Source organism: Chelonoidis abingdonii, chromosome 6 (assembly GCF_003597395.2).
Source record: "Chelonoidis abingdonii isolate Lonesome George chromosome 6, CheloAbing_2.0, whole genome shotgun sequence".
In the NCBI taxonomy this organism is placed as follows: Eukaryota; Metazoa; Chordata; order Testudines; family Testudinidae; genus Chelonoidis; species Chelonoidis abingdonii.
Genome location: NC_133774.1, coordinates 118,022,647 through 118,044,660, shown reverse-complemented (window position 1 = coordinate 118,044,660; position 22,014 = coordinate 118,022,647). Strand labels below are relative to the sequence as shown.

Here is a 22,014-nt window from a genome sequence, read left to right as displayed (position 1 = left end):
CTGCTGCACAAGACTGTAGCCCAGGGCCCTGAGCCCTGTCACCTGGGGCTGAAGCTGAAGCCTAAGCAACTTAGCTTTGTGGGGGGTCCCTGTTGTGTGCAGCCCCAGGCAACAGCACTGCTTGCTACCCCCCTAACACCAGCCCTGGCTTTTATATGCAGAAAAACAGTTGTGGCATAGTTGGGACGTGGAGTTTTTATAACATGTTGTGGGGCCTCAGAAAGAAAATGGTTGAGAACTCTTGCTATAGAGCATGTGGAGTGACTCTAGTAGATGTACATTTCCAACAACAGTGGAGATACTCAACTGGCTAGAGCAATCCCCATCTTCCTAAAGGGACAGATTGAGGGAGGCAGACAAGCAACTAGCTAGGCTGGGTCAGCAGCCCACATCTGTAAAAGAGATCATAAGTACTATTTGAGATAAAGAGCTATAAGCCAATGTGCCCAGGAAGCACGTTTGCCAATGGCTAGGCCTGCTATTATGCGACGAGATTGGCTAAGGCTTCCTTTAACTAGCTTGGAGAAGAACTGAGATGTAGCTTTAAGAAAGAATTTTGATGCTGAAAAGTCTCTTGGGGTATGTTTAACCTGCATCTGGCAGCGAATCTTCCGGTTCTGTCCACTGACCATTGCGCTAAAAATAACTTTGTAGACATTAAAATCATAGAATCATAGGACTGGAAGGGACCTCTTATTCATCTATTTTCTAAGGTAAAGAATTCCACTGTTCTCAATCTCTTTTCATATGAGTTTTTCCATGCCTCTTAACATACTCGTCATCCTTTTATGAACTCCCTTTAATTCTGCAATATCTTTTTAGATGGGGGTAACCAGTACCATACACAGTATTCCAGATAAGGCTACATCATTATTTATATCAAGGCATTATATTATTATCCATATTCATTATCACATTCTTTATGCATCCTAACATTTTGTTTGCTTTTTTGACCGCAGTTGCATGTTGACCAGAGGTCTTCACTGAGCCATCTACAGTTGACTCTAAGTTCTTTTTCAGGGTTTATACAGTTAGCATAGAAGAACCCTGTAAGGTGTCTTGAGTTAACTTTTTCTCCTCCACTGTGCATTACCTTACACTTACCAACATTGAAATTCAGGTGCAATTGTGTTGCCCATTCACCAAGCTTAGTTAAGTCTCTCTGAAGTACTCATACAGCCATCGTTGGTCTTGACTAACCTGAATAACTTTATGACATCTGCAGACTTTGCTATCTTGCCGCTCATTCCCCTTTTCCACCCCATTTATAAATATATTAAACAGAGGACTTGCTGTGAATCTTTAACCAGGAAGGATATTGGCCATTTAATCCTGCTCTTTGTTTTCTGTCTCCTAGCTAGCTTTTGACCCATGAGTACTTAGGGTTTTCAGCAGCCTCTTGTGTGGGACCATGTCAAAGACCTTTTGAAAGTCTAAAATTATCTCATCTGATTCTCCTTTGTCCACAACTGTACTAACAAGTTTGAAGACTGTGAATAGTTAGTGAGACACATTTTCCTTTTGCAGAAACCATGCTGGTTACATCCCACTATATCGTGATCTTCCAGATGTTTTATTATTCTATTTTTAATTATTGTTTCAACCAGTTTGCAGATAGAGATGTAAAGTTTACTGGTCTTTAATTAACCTGATCACTCCTAGTTCCTAAATTTGCACTGCATATGTCTGAAGGAGCCTAGATTCAACTTCCTTAAGGGGCGATAAAGTAAATTTTTCCAAACTCTGGTTTTCCTGCCAAATCCTCTCTCTCAATTTCTGGTGATTTTGCCTCACAGGATTTTTGCCTTTCTTGAAAATCCAAAGATGCTGCATGCATGTATCCTTTAATACAGCTTACAAAGTTTGCATTCACTTTTACTTTATTACTTAATGGGTGACTATATCTTGCCAATCAACCCTGATTCAAAGGAGCAGATGGACCAGGTGTCATTTGCACAGTTTCTGAGGTAGGTTAATCTTAAAACGAATAGCCTCTGCAAGGAAAGCACTCATGATTTCCAATAGATAGGGCACATCCCTGTTCAAAGACCCCAACACAGCATGTTGAGCGCCATGATTACCTAGCTCCAAAGCATAGATGAATTGGTCGGTGCATAGGGGGCTATCCTATGACATGAATAATAGATAGCTTATGAGTTCCATTGACTGTGCTGGTCATCACATATACTGATCGACTGCACAAAAGCTGCCTGGTTGGTTTCAGGTTTGGCGCAGTTCAATAAAAGCTGCAGCTATTTTGGCTAAAACACATCTTTCTCTCCAATTAGAGTCTTATTTAGGTTCTTGGCAATATTTATGTAAGAAAAACACAGTAAGTTATGATGAATTATTTTTTTCAATTATAAATCACTTTTGTTTACATTACTAAAACCATCTTCACCAGGAGCATGCCTTTAAACTACTAATATAGCAACTTAAATTTTGGCCCTAACATGCTAAAATATTCTCTCTTCTAGATTTTGAACATGAAAATCCCTTGGCTTATGATCTGGATTGGAGCACTATTTTCCAATCCAGTCATGACTGACTGCAATATTACTTCTCTTTCTGTAAGTTTTATAACTATATAAATGAATCTGTTTAAACTTTTGCTCATTTTTGTAGAAGATCCATAGAAATTACAGGAGATGCCTTGTAGATCAAATGTATTTTAACAATAGTCTCATCTTCAACCACTTAATTACTTTATGGTGTATATATACAAAGCCTATATATAGCTACAGCTGGAGAGAGAGAGAGATTCAACAGCCTGATGGTGGAAGCATGTAGAAATGGAATAAACAACATGGCTTTCTTTTAATTGCACAATAAACCAATGCAAATCATTATGACAAAGCTGCACTTTGTAAATTTATTGAATTTCAAACATGTTTGATATGTTTATGTTTTCAGATCTTGATCCAAAACCCACTGATGTCAATGGTCTTTTCCCTGACTTCATTCAGTTTTGGAGCAAGCTCAAAAACCTGCAAGCTGCTGGGCACCCTCAAATACCACTCAAGTCAAGAGTGTTGATGGAGTTCAGCACTTCACAAAGTCAGCCCCACAGCTTTTGAAAACAATAATAGTAATAAGAGAATAGAATTTGATTTTTCACCTCACTCTTTCCAAAGAGAATTTTAATTGAATTGCTTTCTCCTTCTTGTACTTACATTTTGGGTGTAATGATGGACAGTCAGGTGATTAAACTGCTGTTATATTGATTACTCTGCTTACATTAAGGAAGTGACTCACTGCCTACACATCTAGAACTTTGCTATTTATCTTTTGCACTAACCTGTGGGAGAGGAAATTACACACACACACACACACACACACACACACACACACACACACACACGCGAAATCCACCACCTTGTAAAAATAAAACAGGTCTCAGTGTACTCATTGGTATGCAGAATAAAATCAGTACAGTAGGCTCTGAGAGTTGAGATGACTTCAGGTAGGTTAGTTTCAACCCAGAAAACCAAATTAGTTTAAGTGCCTTGGTTGCAATAAAGATTTAATCTTTAGTGAACTCAATCCTTCTGCAAAAGGTCTGCCTGAAAATCTTATTAAAATAAATATCTTCACATATGGAACAAAAAATAAAGAGAAAATAAAAAGGAGTTAATTCTCAAACTCTTGCCCCCTTCCTTTCATTTAGTCACTACACCTTTCGTCAGGGATCTTCTGGTTATGTAGGAAGGCAGTTCTTTTTATACTCAGCTCCCTTCCCATCAGGCCTGGTCAAAACTTCACATTACGTTCCTAATTGCTCTTGGTCATTAATACCCAGCTTTACCCCCTCACCACAGAGGGGAGTTTCACCTCCATGTCTTGGAATTCCACACTACAAAATTGCTTCACTAAGGGCTTGTCTATACTTACAGGGGGATTGGTGCATGGTGATCGATGCATTGTTGGTCAATTTAGTGGGTCTAGTGAAGATCTGCTAAATCGACCGCAGATCGCTCTCCTGTCAACTCCTGTACTCCATCAGATCGAGAACAGTAATGGGATCCGAGAGGAGAGCATCTCCCACTGAAATTGCATGTGGACCTCATGGGAAGTAGATCTAAGCTACGTTGACTTGAGTTATGCTATTAACGTAACTTATATTGCATAGCTTAGATCAAGTTTTCCCTGTAGTGTAGACAAGGCCTGAGATGATTTCCAACACCTCAGTATATCCCACAAGTAAATTTTTAAGAAAATCAGGAATAGGATAGTATGGGCCCAGGACGGCTTTCCTTTTGGACCTCAAAGAGTTGGTACACTTGGTTACAAGGCTTTTTCGCACTGCATGTGCTTGTTACTGTTTCTCTCTCCTTCACCAACAACCCTCCCTACTAGAAAATAATTTGTAATTTTCTCTGTTTATATTTTTTTCTCTCTCCCTTCAACAGGTCACTTGTGAGGAATCTGCAAAGAATTACTCTTCTATCCCTACCTCCCTAAGTAAAAATGTTACTAAATTGTATCTTAGCAATAACAACATTACTTTAAATGATACTGACAAAAAGGTTCTGCAGCTATTTATTAACTTGACTGAACTCTATCTGAATGAAAATGCCATTACTGTGCTACATAATAATACCTTCTGCAATCTGTCAGAACTCACAATTCTAGATATTAGTAGTAATTATATCAGTACAATTGAACAGGCTGCATTTAAAGGCCTAAATCAACTATCTATATTGTATCTAAATCATAACAAAATATCCCAGTTGGATTCTGACCCAATTACATCGCTAAAAAAACTGATGATTTTGAGTCTACAGGACAATTTGTTGAAGTACTTTGATGTAAAAGCGTCATTTAAACTGATTACTTTAAATGGAAATCCATGGAATTGTTCCTGTGGCCTGCTCAGTTTACAGAAATGGTTGAATACCTCAAATGTGACAATGGGTAAGTTTTGACAATAGCAGCATTCAGGACATTACAATATTTACAAAAGTAATCCCTCTGCAGTGTTTGTTTCTCTCCAATCAAGCATCATTATCTTGGTCTTACCCGGTTGCGCCTCAACCAGCTTGCCCTTATGTATAAAATATGATTTAATACTGTTAGTTAATAATGAACCTCACTTATATATCACAATATCTCACTTACAGTGCAGCACAGATCCTATAAATATAATCTTTCATTACCTTTTCATTATTCATACTTTCAGAACATGAAAATGACACTCTGTGTGCATATCCAGATGTCTGGAACAAATCTTCTATCAAGACAGCACCTATCCAAAAAGCTGATTGTGACTCAAGAGGTTCTATAGCAATCACTACACCTTCCACATCTGCCATTTTAACATCCTCTCTCAACTCTTCAAACAACAATATCAGGAGCAATGCATCACATCCAGGTGATGTATTGATGTTTCATTTTAATACTTCATAATAGCATTGTCCAATACTAGTGCTATGGGACATTTCTCCAACTAAGTTAGGGATATGGGGATTGCTGTGCTTCTAGGCACAGAAATATTGTGTTCACATTATGTGGAATTTATGTTATGTTTAACTTTGTCAGGAGCTCAAAACTGACCTGAATTAGAACTCCATTATGGAATACTGTAAAATAATATCTATAAACTAATGAATTGAGAAGAAGATTTGAGGTTCAAATGACCATCTGAGTGCTTGTATTTTAAATGAACTACAAGCAAGCCACCCAGTTAAACTGCCCACAATCTTCTATGCCTGAAACAGGCTCCTTCCTATTTTTAGTTTTCTTCTTGGTATATAAACAAGGTCTACTGATTTACTTACCCATACCCTTACCCCTAACTTCTGGTGTGTTCAGTGGGAGGGTACCATGACTGTTCTCACCCTGCCCTTACTGGAAACATGAAGGAGCACTTACACCACTTTCTCCACCATTGGTGTCCCATTTTGAACCACCTCCACCCCCCACTTGATACCCTTCCTCTCCCTTTTGACCCATCCTCCAACCAAATGATTCTGCTCTCCTGCCTTTTCCCACTCAGAGTAGCAGCTCCACTTCCTGCTCCTGAGACTTTCTCTTCTCTGCACAAAGAGACCAATAGGACCGATGAGTGACTGAAGTGGGAAAAGAGATGGCAATCTCTGGATTGTTTTATACCTAGGAGGCCAGCACAGCCACAAAATCCCTTAGGATGCAGCAGCTGCCATAATTCCCTGGACACTAGCCAGCACTGTGAACACACAGGGTAGATTTGCAAATAAAGATTCTTGGCAGCTATGATCTGTTGGGATTTTCATCATAAAGGAAATATATCTGGAGAGATGTGCACAATGAAAGCAAATTAAAAAGTGACTATCTGGATGTAGATGTTCCAGAGGGCAACCGTGTCAGCTTGAAGCTTGAAAATGAAAGTCACTTACACGTTCTATTGTCCTATTCCAGGGACGTATCTAAAGTTCACTTAAAATCTGAATAATGATTTGTGGAATATGCCCAGAACATTTCAATAGACCTTCAGCCCTGAACAGAAGTTACTTGTTTAAACTTGGCCACACAGCACATTCTGAGTACCCAGAGGGTGAAAATATGGACTTAAGTATCTGCACGTAAAAAGTTTGTTCTCAGTGCAGAGATTTTGGTTGCCCAAACATTACTATTCTATTAATGGTGTACAAAGAGTCTCAAGAATTCTTCTCTCTATCACTTTGTTTTCATGAGTCCCTTATTGGGCCATGAAGCAATTAACATCACAGTTCTTTTGGGTATTATGCAAGGAGCTGGTTATTTTGGTTTAAGATATTTAATTTAATGTGATTTTACTTTCTTTTGTATTCTTTAAGGTTCCCCACCTCTTGGCAAAACTTGGGTCTTTCTGCTGGGTGTTCTGGTGTTTGTCCTAAGCACTTCACTACTGATTTTTTTTGTCACAAAATTCCCACTGTGGTACGTCTACTTGATCAGCTACAATCACCGTCGTCTGAAAGAATATGAACCAGAAATGTCTGACAAGGAGTTCACAACTGATCTGAGCACTTTTCCATCAATATCAAATACCAATGAGCAAGATTCCATTGCAGTATTTGAACAAACTCACACATTTGTACTTGACGAGGATGGCTTTATTGAGGACAAATATATAGATGACCCTGGATTAACTGAAGAGGTCTAAATTCTTATATAACAGATGATAATTTGGCTTTTCAATAGCTCATTATATAGGATCAATCCATTCAAAATCTTGTATATAAATATTTCTAGTTTATATCACAGATAGAACTCAAAACTCTCAATCTCTCTCTTTTGGACAAATGTGTGGCACATGTTGTATTAACTGTAGAGGTAAGAAATCTGGTGATGTGCATGTATTACCACAGTAACAAATATTTCAAAGCACATAAGCATATACTCCGTATGTCTGGCACTAAAATCTCACTGTTTGACTATACTGGGGGAAAATAACACCTACTTCTTATATAGTATTTTTGTCAGTAGATCTCAAAACACTTTACAAAGGTAGCATCATTACCCCTGTTTTACAGCCAGGAACCGAGGAACAGAGTGGAGAAGTGACATGCCCATGTCACCCAGGAGGCCACTGGCTGAAGTGGGAATTGAACCCAGGTCTCCTGAGTCTCAATTCAACACTCTATCCACTAGGCAAAACTAAAAACATTGATTAGAGCACTTGGGATTTTCCAGCGAAGCCAAACTCAGTTTTCTTTATTCATAAACAAAAAATATTTGTTTGAGTAAGCAAAACAAAAATGCTGTCTCACCTCCACCATTTAAATGCATCCAAGGACAAATTATCACTATTATAAACCAACCACTTTTTTATCTAATGCCACTGTTGCCTGATGTCTTTTTTGTTAACATTATGAATATTTGAAAACTGCCAATGCAGTACATATTTTTAGCAACTTAAAGAAAACACTGAGACATTTCTGTTTTAAACTGCAGGTAGATGAATCTCTTCAAGATTTTCAAATATTCTTAAAATCAGGTTGTTGAGATATAGGAAAACATAATTTTATTTAAGGAATAATTTATGGTAAATGAGAAAACAGACATTTGTTTTTAATATTAGAAGAAAAATGTATTTCACATTATTTCACAAAAGTGTTTATAAAATACAGTGGATAGCAAAATGCTCCACATTTTTCATAATTTTTGATTAAACTTTTAAAGTTACAAGACCTTTACATTGTATAAAAAACAAGATCTGAAACATTAATGGCCCAAATCTATACTCAAATAGACCTACTGGAACAAATGCTATTGATTTAGGCATGTATGAGGACAGAATTAGCACCAACTGTAAAAACAAACACACTACAAAAACTTGTGGTGTATTTATAAAACAGTTAGCAGGTATGTGGTCATTTTTAGTGTATTTAGAAATCAGTAAATAACTCATATTAATTGTGTTATGATAGCTATGATAACATTTGTTTGTTTCAGTCAGGAAGTCAGACTAACTATAAGCACTCTCTAAGAAACAAAAAGCTGTCAAAGAACAAAGTGTTTGTTTTTAAAGGAGACATTGATTCTTACATAATGTTCTTTTAAATAGCTTCACTTTTGTTGTACTGAATGACATATTTAATTGCAATATTTAATGAACACAGATGCAGTAGTGACAGTATAGCCTGTACTATTATTGACCTGATAATTTCTGATTGGCTAGAGGACAAAACCATTATGTGTTTCAGCTAATTAGAAATCAACTTCTTTAATAAAATGCATTGAAACAATATTTTAAATGTACTTTAGGACTATGCTGTACTTTAAAAAGTTGACTTTGTGACTGAAGTTTTAGTTCTTACAAACTTTATTCAGTAACGCTTGTAGAGCATACATTCACCTCTTAGGCAATATTTTTCTGAGTTAAAAATCCCCGAATCAATCAGATCACTTCTTCAGTCTTACCCATTTTAATAAGCTACTTTATGCTAAAATTCAATTTTCTGATATTTGATGTACTTACGCTTGCCTCTCTGTAAAAATTATATCAATACTCTGAGCTTCCCGGTCATTTTGAGTTTTTAGCTGTTAAAAAAAAAAAATCAATAATCAGTGGGAACAGTTTTTTGCATGAAAAGGTACTTGCCACTAATGAAAATATAAACACTATCCATTCATCCAAGGTTATATACATATTTGAATGAACGAGAGGAATGGAAGACCAGAATGGGGACAAGAAAGAATAGCAGTGGCTATCCCAAAGGCCTATCTGATGCTTCAGAGATGAATTCTGTAATTGTAATTTCCATTGGAAGCCTGCATTTGAATGGGAGCTGTAATCACAGAAACTGCATATCAGTGTTTTTATTAATAATCGGGTTGGATCACTTGGGGTAAAAATATCTTCATTGGCTTCTCAGGCTGCTGGAAGCCTCTTTTCAAAGAAAAGATCCTTCTGACTACGAACACAGTGAGCACTGGCGCGGTCTTCGTGCCTGGAGGAACCCGTATGAAATTAAGAAAGAACTTCAAGGGAAAGCACAGCTGATATGTATTTGCTTCTGAACACACCATAGACCCATTAATGCACTATTGCTCTGGAGTCACTTTAAGAATAGAGCATGGAGGAACATGAAGAAAAACTCAAGAGCCTGGGGAATTTTACAAGGAAGACTGGTGCATGTAGTCAGCGTCTCAGCTGATTAGTTTTCTGTGCCTTCCACCCAAATAACGTGTGATATATGTGAATATTGGTACCTTGGGTTGGGAGACATACCATTCTTATCTTAAATAGAGAAATATCATGGGCTTTGAGGATGATTCTAAGAGCAACTTTGTCACTGACCAACACAGATGCCCCAACATTATGGTCAAAACAGCTGGATGAAAAGGTTTAGTCAGTCTTTCAATAACTGTAGCTCTACAGATGTTGATTTAGGATGTCAACCACAGTATTTTAACACAATGAATCTGGGATACCAGGATACCACATTTAATATCCCATGCAATGTTTTCAGGGTATACTCAAGATCTAAATTTTAGACACGCACTTCCTTGGGAAGCAAGAAAAAGAACTGGATTCACTGAAAACATATAAGAAATACCTTGATGAGTTTTTTTATAACAGAAACTGGTCATCTATTTAATTTTTTAAAAACTATCAATCCTGTTTCTGGAAAACAATTATAAAGTGTTTGCTAAACTTAGAGACAAAATGGAGTTTTATGCTGTCACAATTCTATAACTAAAGCCTCAGTCCTCCAAACACTTACACGTGTGCTTAACACAACACACACAGGCAGTCATGTGGGTCTCAACTCTGCAAACTCTTACATACCTGCCTAGTATTACTTACCTGAATAATCTCATTACAGTCATTAGACTGTTTAGGTGAACAAAATCATGCATATGCACGAACATTTGAAGTACTGAAGTTGTAAGGCATATACATATATATATATTTATTGTAAGTGCTACATTAACATGGCAAATCCTCAAACTCTTACCATATTATAATCGCTCATCACTTCTTCCATATCTGTATTGGTGTTAAGTTTATCCACTAACTGAAACAAGAAAGAAGCTCAGACAGTTAATGCTCTGTTCTTTTTAATCACATTAAAGAAACATACAAGAAGTTAGAAAACTCTTAAATCACTCTTGGAAAATGTTACAAAAGAGGTGACTGATACGGTATTGCAAACAAAAATCTGAAATTAGAAATTTTAATATACTACATGTAAGCTTCATATTTCATAATTCTTACAAGTTCTGTACAGAAAATTAATAATAAATAACATTAATATTACAGAAGCGGTATTGATTTCTCACATCCAAAGCAAAGTTGATTACTTATAATATCAGTACATTTTCTTTCTTTTTTTTTTTTAAATACTCTCCTTGGTTTCCCTCTCCTTCTTACAAGCCTCAAAATATTTTTCTCTCTTAACTGATTTTGTCCTTTCCTACGGACATAGAGAAAGAAAGGCTAATTTTCAACTCTACTTTAAATTTGAAAGAAAATGTATCTGTCCAATTAGCTTAAATTTCTTAAAAACTTAACAATGGCTACGAACACACTTCAAAATAGTGCTTGTTAGTTACGCAACTACTACTGCACAACCAATAGAAAACACTGTTTTTATGATTCTATGCAAGCATAGGTTATTCTTTGGGATTTTTTAAAACAGTAAACTGGAGCATTAAACAGTATAAAATTCCTCAAAACACATCCTCTTTGCCCACACAGATCAGTTCTAAGGACTGTGGTCTTAGAATACAGAAGGCATTTTACATCACATTGAAATTATTGTAAAGTAACTAACATTTCAGGTCTAAGCAACTGGACAGAATCCTTTTAAAGTCACAATATTGTGATGCCCATGTACAATAAAGTTGTAGACTATCGCTAAAAATGTCTAGATATATAAAGGTACTGAAAGAGAGATAACACTAACATTTAGTAGTGGAATTATCAGTGTAGAGGTGATGAGATGTAAGGAACCAGACTGCTGACGTGTAAAATTCAACACGTTTAGAGGATTTTGGTTTTGTTTTTAGATAAGAGCTGGGGGAAAGATGACAGGTGCACAGGAACATAGTTTGGGTAAAGACATCCCTTAGGGATGAATTTATTAAAGGGGGAACTCTCCATCCAAGTAAAGTGGATAGAAAAGAAGTTGGTAAAGTACAGGTAGAAGCTAGTCAGGAAGAGTAAAGCATAAGAGACCCCATTTAAATATAACACATAAAAGCAAGCAACTGAATATTGACAAAATGTACAAGTGCTTATATACAAATGTGAGAAGTCTAAATACTAAGATGGGTGAATTAGAGTGCCTGGCATTAAATGAGGCTATTAATACAATAGGCATCACAAGAACTTGGTGGAATGAAGAAAATCTATGGGACCCTAAAAATCAGGGTACAAAATGTATAGGAATGACAAAGCAGGTAGTAGGGGAACTAGCTCCATAGTCACTGGGTACATGTCATCTCAGGAAGGGATGCAGAGAGAAAATTTCTAGACACCATAAATTACTGCTTCTCGGAGCAGTTTGTCCTGGATCCCACGAGGGGAGAGGCAATTCATGATTTAGTCTTAAGCAGTGCACAGGATCTGGTGCAACAGGGGAATATAACTCAACTGCTTGGTTATAGTGACCATAATGTAATGAAATTTAACATCCTTGTTGGGCAAAAAAACCCAAGAAATGCACTACAGTAGCATGTAACTTAAAAAAAGGGAACTAAACAAAAATGAAGGAAATTAAAAGGAACAGTCACAAGAGCGAAATGCCTGCAAACTGCAGAGACTATTTAAAAACACCATAATAAAGGCTTAAATTAAATATATACTCCAAATAAAAAAAATACAAACTGTCAGAGGACCAAAAAAATGCCACCATGGTTAAATAGCAGAGTAAAAGGGGAATTTAGAGACAAAAAGGCATAATTTAAAAATTGGAAGTCAAATCCTAGTGAGGAAAACAGAAAGGAGCATAAATTCTGGCAAGTCAAGTGTAAAAGTATAAGCCAGGCCAAGAAACAATTTGAAGAGACACTAGCTAAAGACAAAAAAATAACAGCAATTAAAAAAACAAAACAAAATATCAGAAGCAGGAAGCTTGCCAAACAACCAGTGAGGACCCTGGACGACTGAAGTGCTGAAGGAGCACTCAAGGAAAACACAGCCATTGAAGAGAAGGTAAATGAATTCTTTGCATCAGCCTTCACTGCAGAGGATGTGAGGGAGAGCTCCCATAACTGACCTATTCCTTTCAAGTGACAAATATGAGGAACTGTCCCAGATTGAGGTGTCAACAGAGAAAGTTTTGGAACAAATTGATAAATTAAACAGTAATAAGTCACCAGACTCAGATGGAATTCACCCAAGAATTCCTAAGGAACTCAAATATATAACCGTAGAACTACTAACTGTGGTATGTAACCTATCACTTAAATCAGTCTCTGAATCAGATGACTGAAGAATAGCTAACGTAATGCCAATTTTTAAAAAAGGCTCCAGAGGTGATCCTGACAATTACAGGCCAGTAAACCTAACTTCAGCAACAGGCAAATTGGTTGAAACTACACGAAAGTTCAGAATTATCAGATTCAAAAAGAAGCATGATATGTTGGGGAAGAACCAACATGGCTTTTGGAAAGAGAAATCCTGTCTCACAAATCTAATAGAACTCTTAAGGGTGTCAACAAGAATGTGGACAAGGGTGTAATTGGACTTTCAGAAAGCCTTTAACAAGATTCCCCACCAAAGGCTCTTAAGCAAAATAAACAAGCATAGGGTAAGAAAAGTCTTCTTGTGGATCAGTAACTAATTAAAAGTCAGGAAACAAAGGGTCAAATAAATAGTTATCACAATGGAAAGAGGTAAACAGTAATGATTAGGTCCCCTAATGATCTGTATCAGGACCAGTGCTGTTCAACATATTCATAAATAATCTGGAAAAGGGGATGAACAATGAGATGGCACAATATACAGATGATACAAAATTACTCAAGATAGTTAAGTCCAAATCAGACTGTGAAGAGTTATGAAGGGATCTTACAAAACTTAATGACTGGGCAACAAAACGGCAGATGAAATTCAATGTTGATAAATGCTAAGTAATACACATTGGAAAACATAATCCCAACTATACATACAAAATTAGGGGATCTAAAGTAGCTGTTACCACTCAAGAAAGAGATCTTGGGTCACCATGAACAGTTGTCTGAAAACATGTGCTTAATGTGCAGTAGCAGTCAAAAAAAAGCTAACAGAATGTTAGGACTCATTAGCAAAGGGATAGATAATAAGACAGAAAATATCATAATGAGACTGTATAAATCCATGGTATTCCCACATATTAAATATTGTGTGTAGTTCTGGTCACTCCATCTCATAAAAGGAGACAGAAGGTCAACACAAATGATGAGAGGTATAGAACAGCTTCCATATGAGGAGAGATTAAAAAGACTGGGACTGTTAAACTTAGAAAAGAGATGAATAAGGGGGAGATATGAGAAAGGTCTAAAAAATCATGAATAGTGTGGAGAAAGTGAATAGGGAAGTGTTATTTACTCCTTCACATTACACAAGAACTAGGGGTCACCCAATAAAATTAATAGGCAGCAGGTTTAAAAACAAACAAAAGGAAGTATTTCTTCAAATAACACAGTCAACCTGTGAAACCTGTTGCCAGGAGATACTGTGAAGACATCTGGGTTCAAAAATAATAGATAATGGAGGATAGGTCCATCAATGGCTATTAGCCAAGACAGTGATGGACAGAACCCCATGCTCCAGGTGTCCATAAATCTCCAAATGTCAGAAGCTGGGACAAGATGACAGGGAATGGATCACTCAGAAGTACCCTGTTCTGATCATTCCTTTTGAAGCATGTGGCACTGGCCGCAGTCTGAAGACAGGATATTGGGCTAGATGGATAATTGGTCTGATTCAGTATGGTTGTACTTATGATCATATATTAACAACTCCCAAATTATCATCGGGGTCACTGATCAAGTAATCAGAGATTTCACTGAAAAGCCAAGGGAAATTATTTTTCCCAATGACATAGTGTAATAAACATCAAATCCTGATATTGTAAGAGGAAGTTGCATCCAATCATAAAAACACTAAAATGTAAGTGTGGGTGTAAATATCCTTATGAGACAACAAGGCAAGCATTTGTTTCCTTTTTAATAAGTGAATTAAAGCAGTGTTAAACAGTAAATCTTTCTAATGGAGAAATGTCATACAAAAAAATACTGAAGGTTAAAACCAGTATGTTCGCCATGCAAAAGCAATGGGGGGGAAATCTAGTGTGAAACAGCTAATCATAACATACCATATTGTAGTCCGCTAGTTGACCTTGAAATTCTTTGATTTCACCAGCTAAAGTCTCTGCCCTACATAAAGAACAAAAATTCAAGTTTATGAGATTAAGTGTTTTATACAACAAAATCAGAACAAGTATCCATTTTTATAGTTCTGTAGGTTGCACAGTACAGATATTCAAGTCTGATATAACAAAACACAAAGTCCTGACAAGGCATTTGGCTATGCTAACGTTGCATTAACTGCAACATGACTCACCTCTTTTCATATGACAGATAGACAGAATTCTCCTGGTTATACATTTCTATTTCTTTCTGAAGCTTATTTATTTCTGTTGTGAGTTCACTTATTTTGCTTCTATAGAAAAGAAATACAAAAAGTTACTTGTATGTTTAAAATGTACAACTAAAATACTGTAGGATAAAACTAATACTATATTATAAATGTATGTATTCAAGGCATCTCTCTTTTATTACAGGTTGTCTCAAACAGCTCTAGGATCAGCAAAAGAAATAAAAAAGAGGGTTCGACCTTGGATAAACTCTTAAACAATTATAAAGCAGGAGGATAGCATAAAAAGTTCATATTATTTAAAATTAAGAGTATTTTCTCCCCTTTGGTCTAACTGTAAAGTAGAATTGTTCAGTTGTTCCAGTAGAACAATCCCACATAGGGTGACCAGACAGCAAATGTGAAAAATTGGGACGGGGGTGGAGGGCAATAGGACCCTATATAAGAAAAAGATCCCAAAATTGGGACTGTCCCTATAAAATCGGGACATCTGGTCACCCTATCCCACAACAGTTTCACAACATGGGTACCCTCTATATGTAAGAGGATATGATTTAGGAGTGCCCATCCAACACAGAAATTTGACTGAACATGACAAAGTGCTCTTTATAAGATATTTAGGGCAATAATGAAAAAATATGTTAATTTAGCAAATTTATTCTTGGAATTAAGGGTGAAAAGTACCCCAGGATAGAGGATCTACAAAGACCCTCCTCATCCCGGGAAGTCTTATAATGGAGAGAATTTCATCATAAGTGAACAACCAACCTAATCCATTTATGCTGCTGTATTTCATTCCTTGATATGGGTGGGGGGAGGGAGAAGAGATTAACTATGCTATAGCTTGAAAAAGTGTTGTCACTAACATACCTAAGCAGTCCAAGATAATAGGATTTATCCATAATCTGTCTCTGAGGACCTAACAAAAGAGAACAAGAAACATTTTATTAGAAAAGAATGAGTTTTAATTAGACAAAAATTAAGTTCACAAAGGACGAGTTGAAGTTATACTCCAAACAGAGAACCAGCACCTTCAGAATGTCCTCATACAGCCTTTATTCAATCAATACAGATGAAATCCGAGGTGCATGTTAGGCTTTGGTGAGTATTTAGATTACTTAAGCAACTGAAAATTTCTGAGATGAACCTTGCACGAGGGTGACCTCATCCTAAAAAGGTATGGAGGATTTAAGGAAAACTTGCGATAACTTTCCTTAATATGTGTGTTCTCTACAAAAACCAAGCACATATTAAAAATAAAGACATACAAGTTAAAAAGCATCATAGGAACACTTAATTCAGTGATAGAGTGTCAGCCCCACTTTGATTCCTTACAGTCTCCACCTCAGCTAAGCTTAGAATTTCACGTTCAGCTCCAATGCTGTTCTAGTCTCCTCTATTCTTTAGATTTGGTTCCTTTATGCTGCTCCAGCCTCCCAAGCTCTGACTGACTTTTCTTGTTCTTTGTACCAGCCCAGCCATGCCTTCACATTCAATGAGTCCTTTAAAAACACAGGTTCTCCTTGCCCTGAGCTGTATCTCTTTTCACCCTTTGTATAAAGCTGAAATCGCCTTGAGGTGCATCACATGCTCTCTCCCAGTTCCACAGGTTAAACATCACAACACACAAAAAAACAGATTCTCCGCACAGCACAAAGAAGTGACATACGAATGAGTGGGCTCTCTCGAGATGACAGTCTACAGTAAATCTAGCTGCTATTTACCTGCCCTTTCTTTTTCACCTGCTCAGTGGTGATTCTAAGATAGATTTTCTTCTACAATATGGCCCCTTTGTGCCATTCCAACAGCAAATGGACTGTAAAGACAGCTGATCCAGCCAATCGGGCTTTCACCAACTCTAAGCCACCTCCAACATAGGGGATATTTTGGTAACATGGTCACAGCACTCCTGTGCCCCAGAAATCACTGGTTGCTGTGACAACCTCCTTGGAGCCATAGCCACATGACACAGGACCTCTAAACAATGCTGGGGTCTGGGCTAGTATAGAACCAGCCTTAGGTATGATGAGTTGCAAATAGTTCCTATTCACCCCCATCTTGTCCCTCAGCTATTCCCAATGCTTAGTGGGCATAGCTAAATTGGAGTCTTTGAGATGACAGTCGTGATAGGAACTTTGAGACCTAAACTGAACACCCTGGAATAAAAGCAACAGTTCTAGTTGTAACCCACTACCTCGAAGGACATCTAAAGTCTCCTCGCACTGGAGCTGTATTTCTGACATCAAACCATAGTCCAATTGTGGGTGAGATCAATGTGATTACAACTGTATACACACTTGTTGCATAGTAAAGTATTTAAATATTGTTCTGCAGTGCTGGAAGGAGATTCAATCTATGCCTTCTTTTAATATTAATTTTTTCAAATGTCGCCCTAGAGATGTGAATACTGTAAGTAGTGTTCAGGCATAGAGAAGTCTGCTACTTATGAGATTTCTAAAAGCAAAGATAGTAGAAGGATGGACTCATTAGCCTGCCTCTCCTCTCCCTAATCCTTATTAGCTGTAGGTCCTTACATCACAATTTGTTCAGCTGAGAGGAAAAAAAATCTCCCTATTACTCTTCCTTGAAAAAAATTTCAGATACCTCACTAACTTCCACGCTTTCTGTGATCCATGTCCTCGAGTCAAAATCTGACTTATTTGATGCTAGTGGTGATTTAGTGCATTCTAAAATTGGGGTATTAGAAAAGAGGGTAGATAATAATGAATTTGCATTAGTTTTACACAAATATTTGGGTTAGATTGACTCACTTCTGTATGTTTTGAAATGCTTTAGGATTCCTTTTTAAATTGTTGCCCTGTGTCCCTTATTCTGAGGCTTCACAAATTCGGGGAACTCTTATTGTTATGATTCACAAAGAATCATAAGAATAACCTGAAGTTATAAAAGAGATTTTAAAGATTGTTTTAAAGATACATATTTTCTCTGAACTTGTAAAATCTACTTATACACAGATAAGAAACTTTTGACTTTGCTATCAGAATTTTTTCTTTGGCGTTAAAGGTGTTAGGATCTTTATCAACTAAATCTTTCTCCGGTTGTAAATAAGGAAATATAATCAAACTCAAGACACAATGTATTTTCTTAGTCCTTAGACCAGGGCTATAATCACTATATGCCATTCATCCTGTACCCTGAGGGCCAAAATTTGTTCTCAATTACAGCAATGTAAATTTAGAGTATGTCCATTTAATGAGTCACTCTGAATTTTCACTGTGGTAACAGAAAAAAGAATTTCTCCTAAAAAGAGAGATGGAATCACATGATAACCCATTCACTCACTATGTAACCCTGCCTCATTCAATACACAAAAGACACGTTTGCATAATTAAAGCATATCATAAAGCACGAGCACAAGAAGCAGACGTCTTGAGTGCTTCACTTTGCAACCTTAATTTTCTTTCTAAAAACCTACAGATATTCCAAACGAAAACTATGCTAAGAGAAAAACTGATAAAACACAGACATTCAATAACATGGAACTATTTTCTAGAGATTTGTAAGACCCTCTGTCTTGCACAAGATGTGTACTCTGGAGGCTGGTTCATTTGCCCCCTTGCCTCATTCAATACTAGATCATATAGATAAGGCAAAGCTCCAAATTTCACATGAACTTCAACTTTCTATGCAATGAGACAAAGCTAAGATTCCATACACACTCACCCTTATGCTTGCATAATATGAATAGAATATAGTAAGGCTGTTATTCAAATATGTGCAAGCCATATTTTTAAATCCCTATACATTCTGCCAAATCTGCCCAAGGACCTCGAAAAGGCACATGTCTGACTTAGTGACTATCTCATTGCCAAATTTCAAGTTTCTGTCCCGAACCAGAGGCACTAGAGCTATAAAAGATCCTCTGCCGTCCAACTTCCCCAAATTGTATCGCTTCATTGTCAGTGTTAAAAACACTTTCCTGTACTAAGATAAGAATTCTACATATATTAAAATACCTTTCACTCCAGTTTTCATTCCACTTAACCCTTGTTGTGTCACTGGACGGTCTGCAACTTTAATTTGAGATGACAACACCACTCCAGTACCTAGGAGACCACCACGAGTACCAGGCCTCGATGTACCAGGAGGCATCTAGACAAAGACAACAGAATAATAAACCAGTTGTTATATTTATGTGGTTGTTAAGAGGAATATTTAAAAGCTTGTCTGGATTGTTCTAAAAATCAGAAACTAACCTACGTATTTTACTTAGTACATTAGATCTTTAGCAGTATTTTTCTTGCAGGTGATAATTTATACCAAAAATGTTAGAAGTAAATCTGAATACTATACTATCAAATCAAAGCCTCTAGTACAGACATCTCTTTATATTTGTTTTTGAGACTCAAGGCTATTTTATTTGCATTCTCGATGTTCTTTCTCTCCCTCAGGTTTGACCTCTGCCTACATGGTAGTGTAAACTGAATTCCCACTGTTCTGTTTATCATGTTGTGTGGTTATCCTTTAGCAGTTAATTCCAATAACACCCCTCCCTGCTTCCCCGCATTAGATTTAAAAAAAATCAATTCAGTGAGACTGTTATTTTAATGGTCAGGTATAGCACGATTGATTTTCCTGTCCAAAATCTCCATAAAGCTCAGGTTTCTACTTATCTGTGGAGAAAAACGTGTAAGTCTCATTCTCAGGCCTCACATATAATGCTTCCCTTTATTGAAATCGGCTACTCTTTATTAAAATCTCCTATTTCAACAGAGGTGTAGGCTAAAACGAGCCTACTGGCTACCAAAAAGTGCATAAATTAAGGAAGAACAATTTGTTGCTCTTCCAAACAAATGTCTCTAGTTTGGTTAGAGAGGACAGACTGTTAGGGAAGAGCCAAGTCTTTCTAACCATAGACTGAACTGTGAAAGCGAAAGTCCAAACCTGTTTATTCTAGTCCCAAAGTGCATCAGCAGATGCCTTAGGACTTCTGCAAAATGTATTTTGCTCCTTTAAGGATACCAGATGTGGGATGCACTAAGCTTGCAGATCCGGTAATCTTTTAAGTACTATGGTCTTGACCTTTACTTGGACTTTGCAGGCCATACCAGAATAAAAGGACCAGAGGCAATCTGAAGACCCAGTGTAAATTACTCCCATGACATGAACAAAATCATAGGGGAAGGCAACTGATGAAGGGTGACTTGACACCTCTCTGACAAACCAGAACTTTTTGCTTTTCCTACTTGTGACTCGAAAAGATATATTTCATCCCATATATGGCAATAACAGCTTCCAACCCACCTCCTTTAACATACAACAGACAAATCTTCTTGGGACGAAGAAAGAAATATGAAGTACCAAAAAAGAATACAAACTGCTACCTTCAATTACAATTACTGCTGGCACACAAGTCTTCAGGAGAGAAAAATCAGGATAAAATCTAAACATTCAAAACAAACATATTAAATCACTTTAACACACCCCTGTTCCCATTCTGGCTGCTGATGGTGTCCGTAACAAGGATGAAGAAGGCCTGGCTGTGAGCCCAACTCCTCCTCTTGAAGTAGGACGAGCTGTAGGTGGCTTGTGATTGCTTGCCATTTTCTATTTAAACTTCTCTCTGGAAAGAAACATATGATGCTCATGTCCTTTAATTAGAACTGATCCTTTATTAGTAAGGATCCTTTACATTACTAAGGGAGCCTGTTGTGTGTTGGGAGAGAAATGGAGGGTGTTGGACAGTTGAGGGGAGTGAGGAACGTGTAGAAGATGTAAGGTGGTACTAGGGTATACAGGGACTATAAATAACGGGTGATGCTGGGGGGAGTACTGGGTATATAGGGAGTACTGTGGGAATACTAGAAATACTTGAGTGGGTGGGGAGTATAAGGTGCAGCACAGAGAATGTGGGGGAATACAGGGAGCAGAAGGAAGTATAAAGGGTGGCACTGTAGGTTGTGTGGATTACAGTGGGGCTATTAGGAGGATGGGTGGGTAGCCAGGGTGACACAGGGAGGATGGGGGTATTGGGTGCCAGTGTTGAGGGGGGATTTACAGGTGGCACTGCGGTATGGGGGGAATACAGGCTGGCACTGGGGGCTGTGGGAGATACAAGTGTGGATGGGCTATGACAGGGATCAGCAACCTTTGGCACGGGGCCTGCCATGTCTGTAGGTTCGGCCGATCGCAGCTCCCACTGGCCGCGGTTCACCAACCCAGGCCAATGGGGGCTCTGGGAAGCAGCATAGGTTGAGGGATGTGCTGGCTGCTGCCTCCCGCCACCCACATTGGCCTGAAGCGGCGAACTGCAGCCAGTGGGAGCCACGACTGGTCAAACCTGCGGACGTGGCAGATAAACAAACTGGCCCGGGCCACATGCCAAAGGTTGCCGATCCCTGGGCTATGGGAACTGTTAGGTGATACTGGGGTGGCACTGGGAAAGATGAGGTACTAGTGCTGTGGGGAGAATATGGGCTGGTACTGGGGGTGTGGGGAGAATTTAAAGGGGTACTGGGATAGTGCTGGGAGCTTTGGGGTACTGGGGTGGCACTAGGGTCAGTGGGGATTGTTAAGGAGTACTAGGAGCGACACAGTGGTGAGAATAGGGTTGCCCACCCTTCAGGATTGGCCTGGAGTCTCCAGGAATTAAAGATTAATCTTTAATTAAAGATCATGTCATGTGATGAAATCTCCAGGAATACATCCAAGAACGATGGGGTCTAAGTTAGCTGTTACCACTCAAGAAAGACATCTTGGAGTCATTGTGGATAGTTCTCTGAAATCATCCACTCAATGTGCCGTGGCAGTCAAAAAAGTGAACAGAATGTTGGGAATCATCAAAAATGGGATGGATAATAAAACAGAAAATATGATATTCCCTCTATATAAATCCATGGTACGCCCACACCTTGAATACTGTGTGCAGATGTGGTCGCCCATCTCAAAAAAGATATATTAGAATTGGAAAAGGTTCAGAAAAGTGCACCAAAAATGATCAG

The 22,014-nt window shown here is 37.8% G+C and overlaps 2 protein-coding genes across 3 annotated transcripts in view; one reads left to right on the top strand and one right to left on the bottom strand.

Moving 5' to 3' along the window:
• IFT74 (intraflagellar transport 74) overlaps positions 1 to 20,636 on the bottom strand; it is a 57,999-nt gene extending 37,363 nt beyond the window's left edge. For both annotated transcript variants that reach the window (XM_032783901.2, XM_032783902.2), the window contains exons 1-7: positions 20,498 to 20,636; positions 19,030 to 19,165; positions 15,923 to 15,971; positions 15,020 to 15,118; positions 14,772 to 14,832; positions 10,425 to 10,484; positions 8,942 to 9,003 (exon numbers count right to left, since the gene is read on the bottom strand). In XM_032783901.2, coding sequence (XP_032639792.1) covers positions 8,942 to 9,003; positions 10,425 to 10,484; positions 14,772 to 14,832; positions 15,020 to 15,118; positions 15,923 to 15,971; positions 19,030 to 19,165; positions 20,498 to 20,617 — 587 coding nt within the window. In that variant the 5' untranslated portion in view covers positions 20,618 to 20,636. The remainder of the gene's footprint in view (positions 1 to 8,941; positions 9,004 to 10,424; positions 10,485 to 14,771; positions 14,833 to 15,019; positions 15,119 to 15,922; positions 15,972 to 19,029; positions 19,166 to 20,497) is intronic.
• On the top strand, positions 2,487 to 7,123 carry LRRC19 (leucine rich repeat containing 19). Its single transcript, XM_032783903.2, has 4 exons — positions 2,487 to 2,570; positions 4,410 to 4,914; positions 5,180 to 5,371; positions 6,795 to 7,123. Exons 1-4 carry the CDS (start codon positions 2,487 to 2,489, stop codon positions 7,121 to 7,123), a joined length of 1,110 nt encoding a protein of 369 aa, XP_032639794.2.
• Positions 20,637 to 22,014: the final 1,378 nt, after the last annotated feature.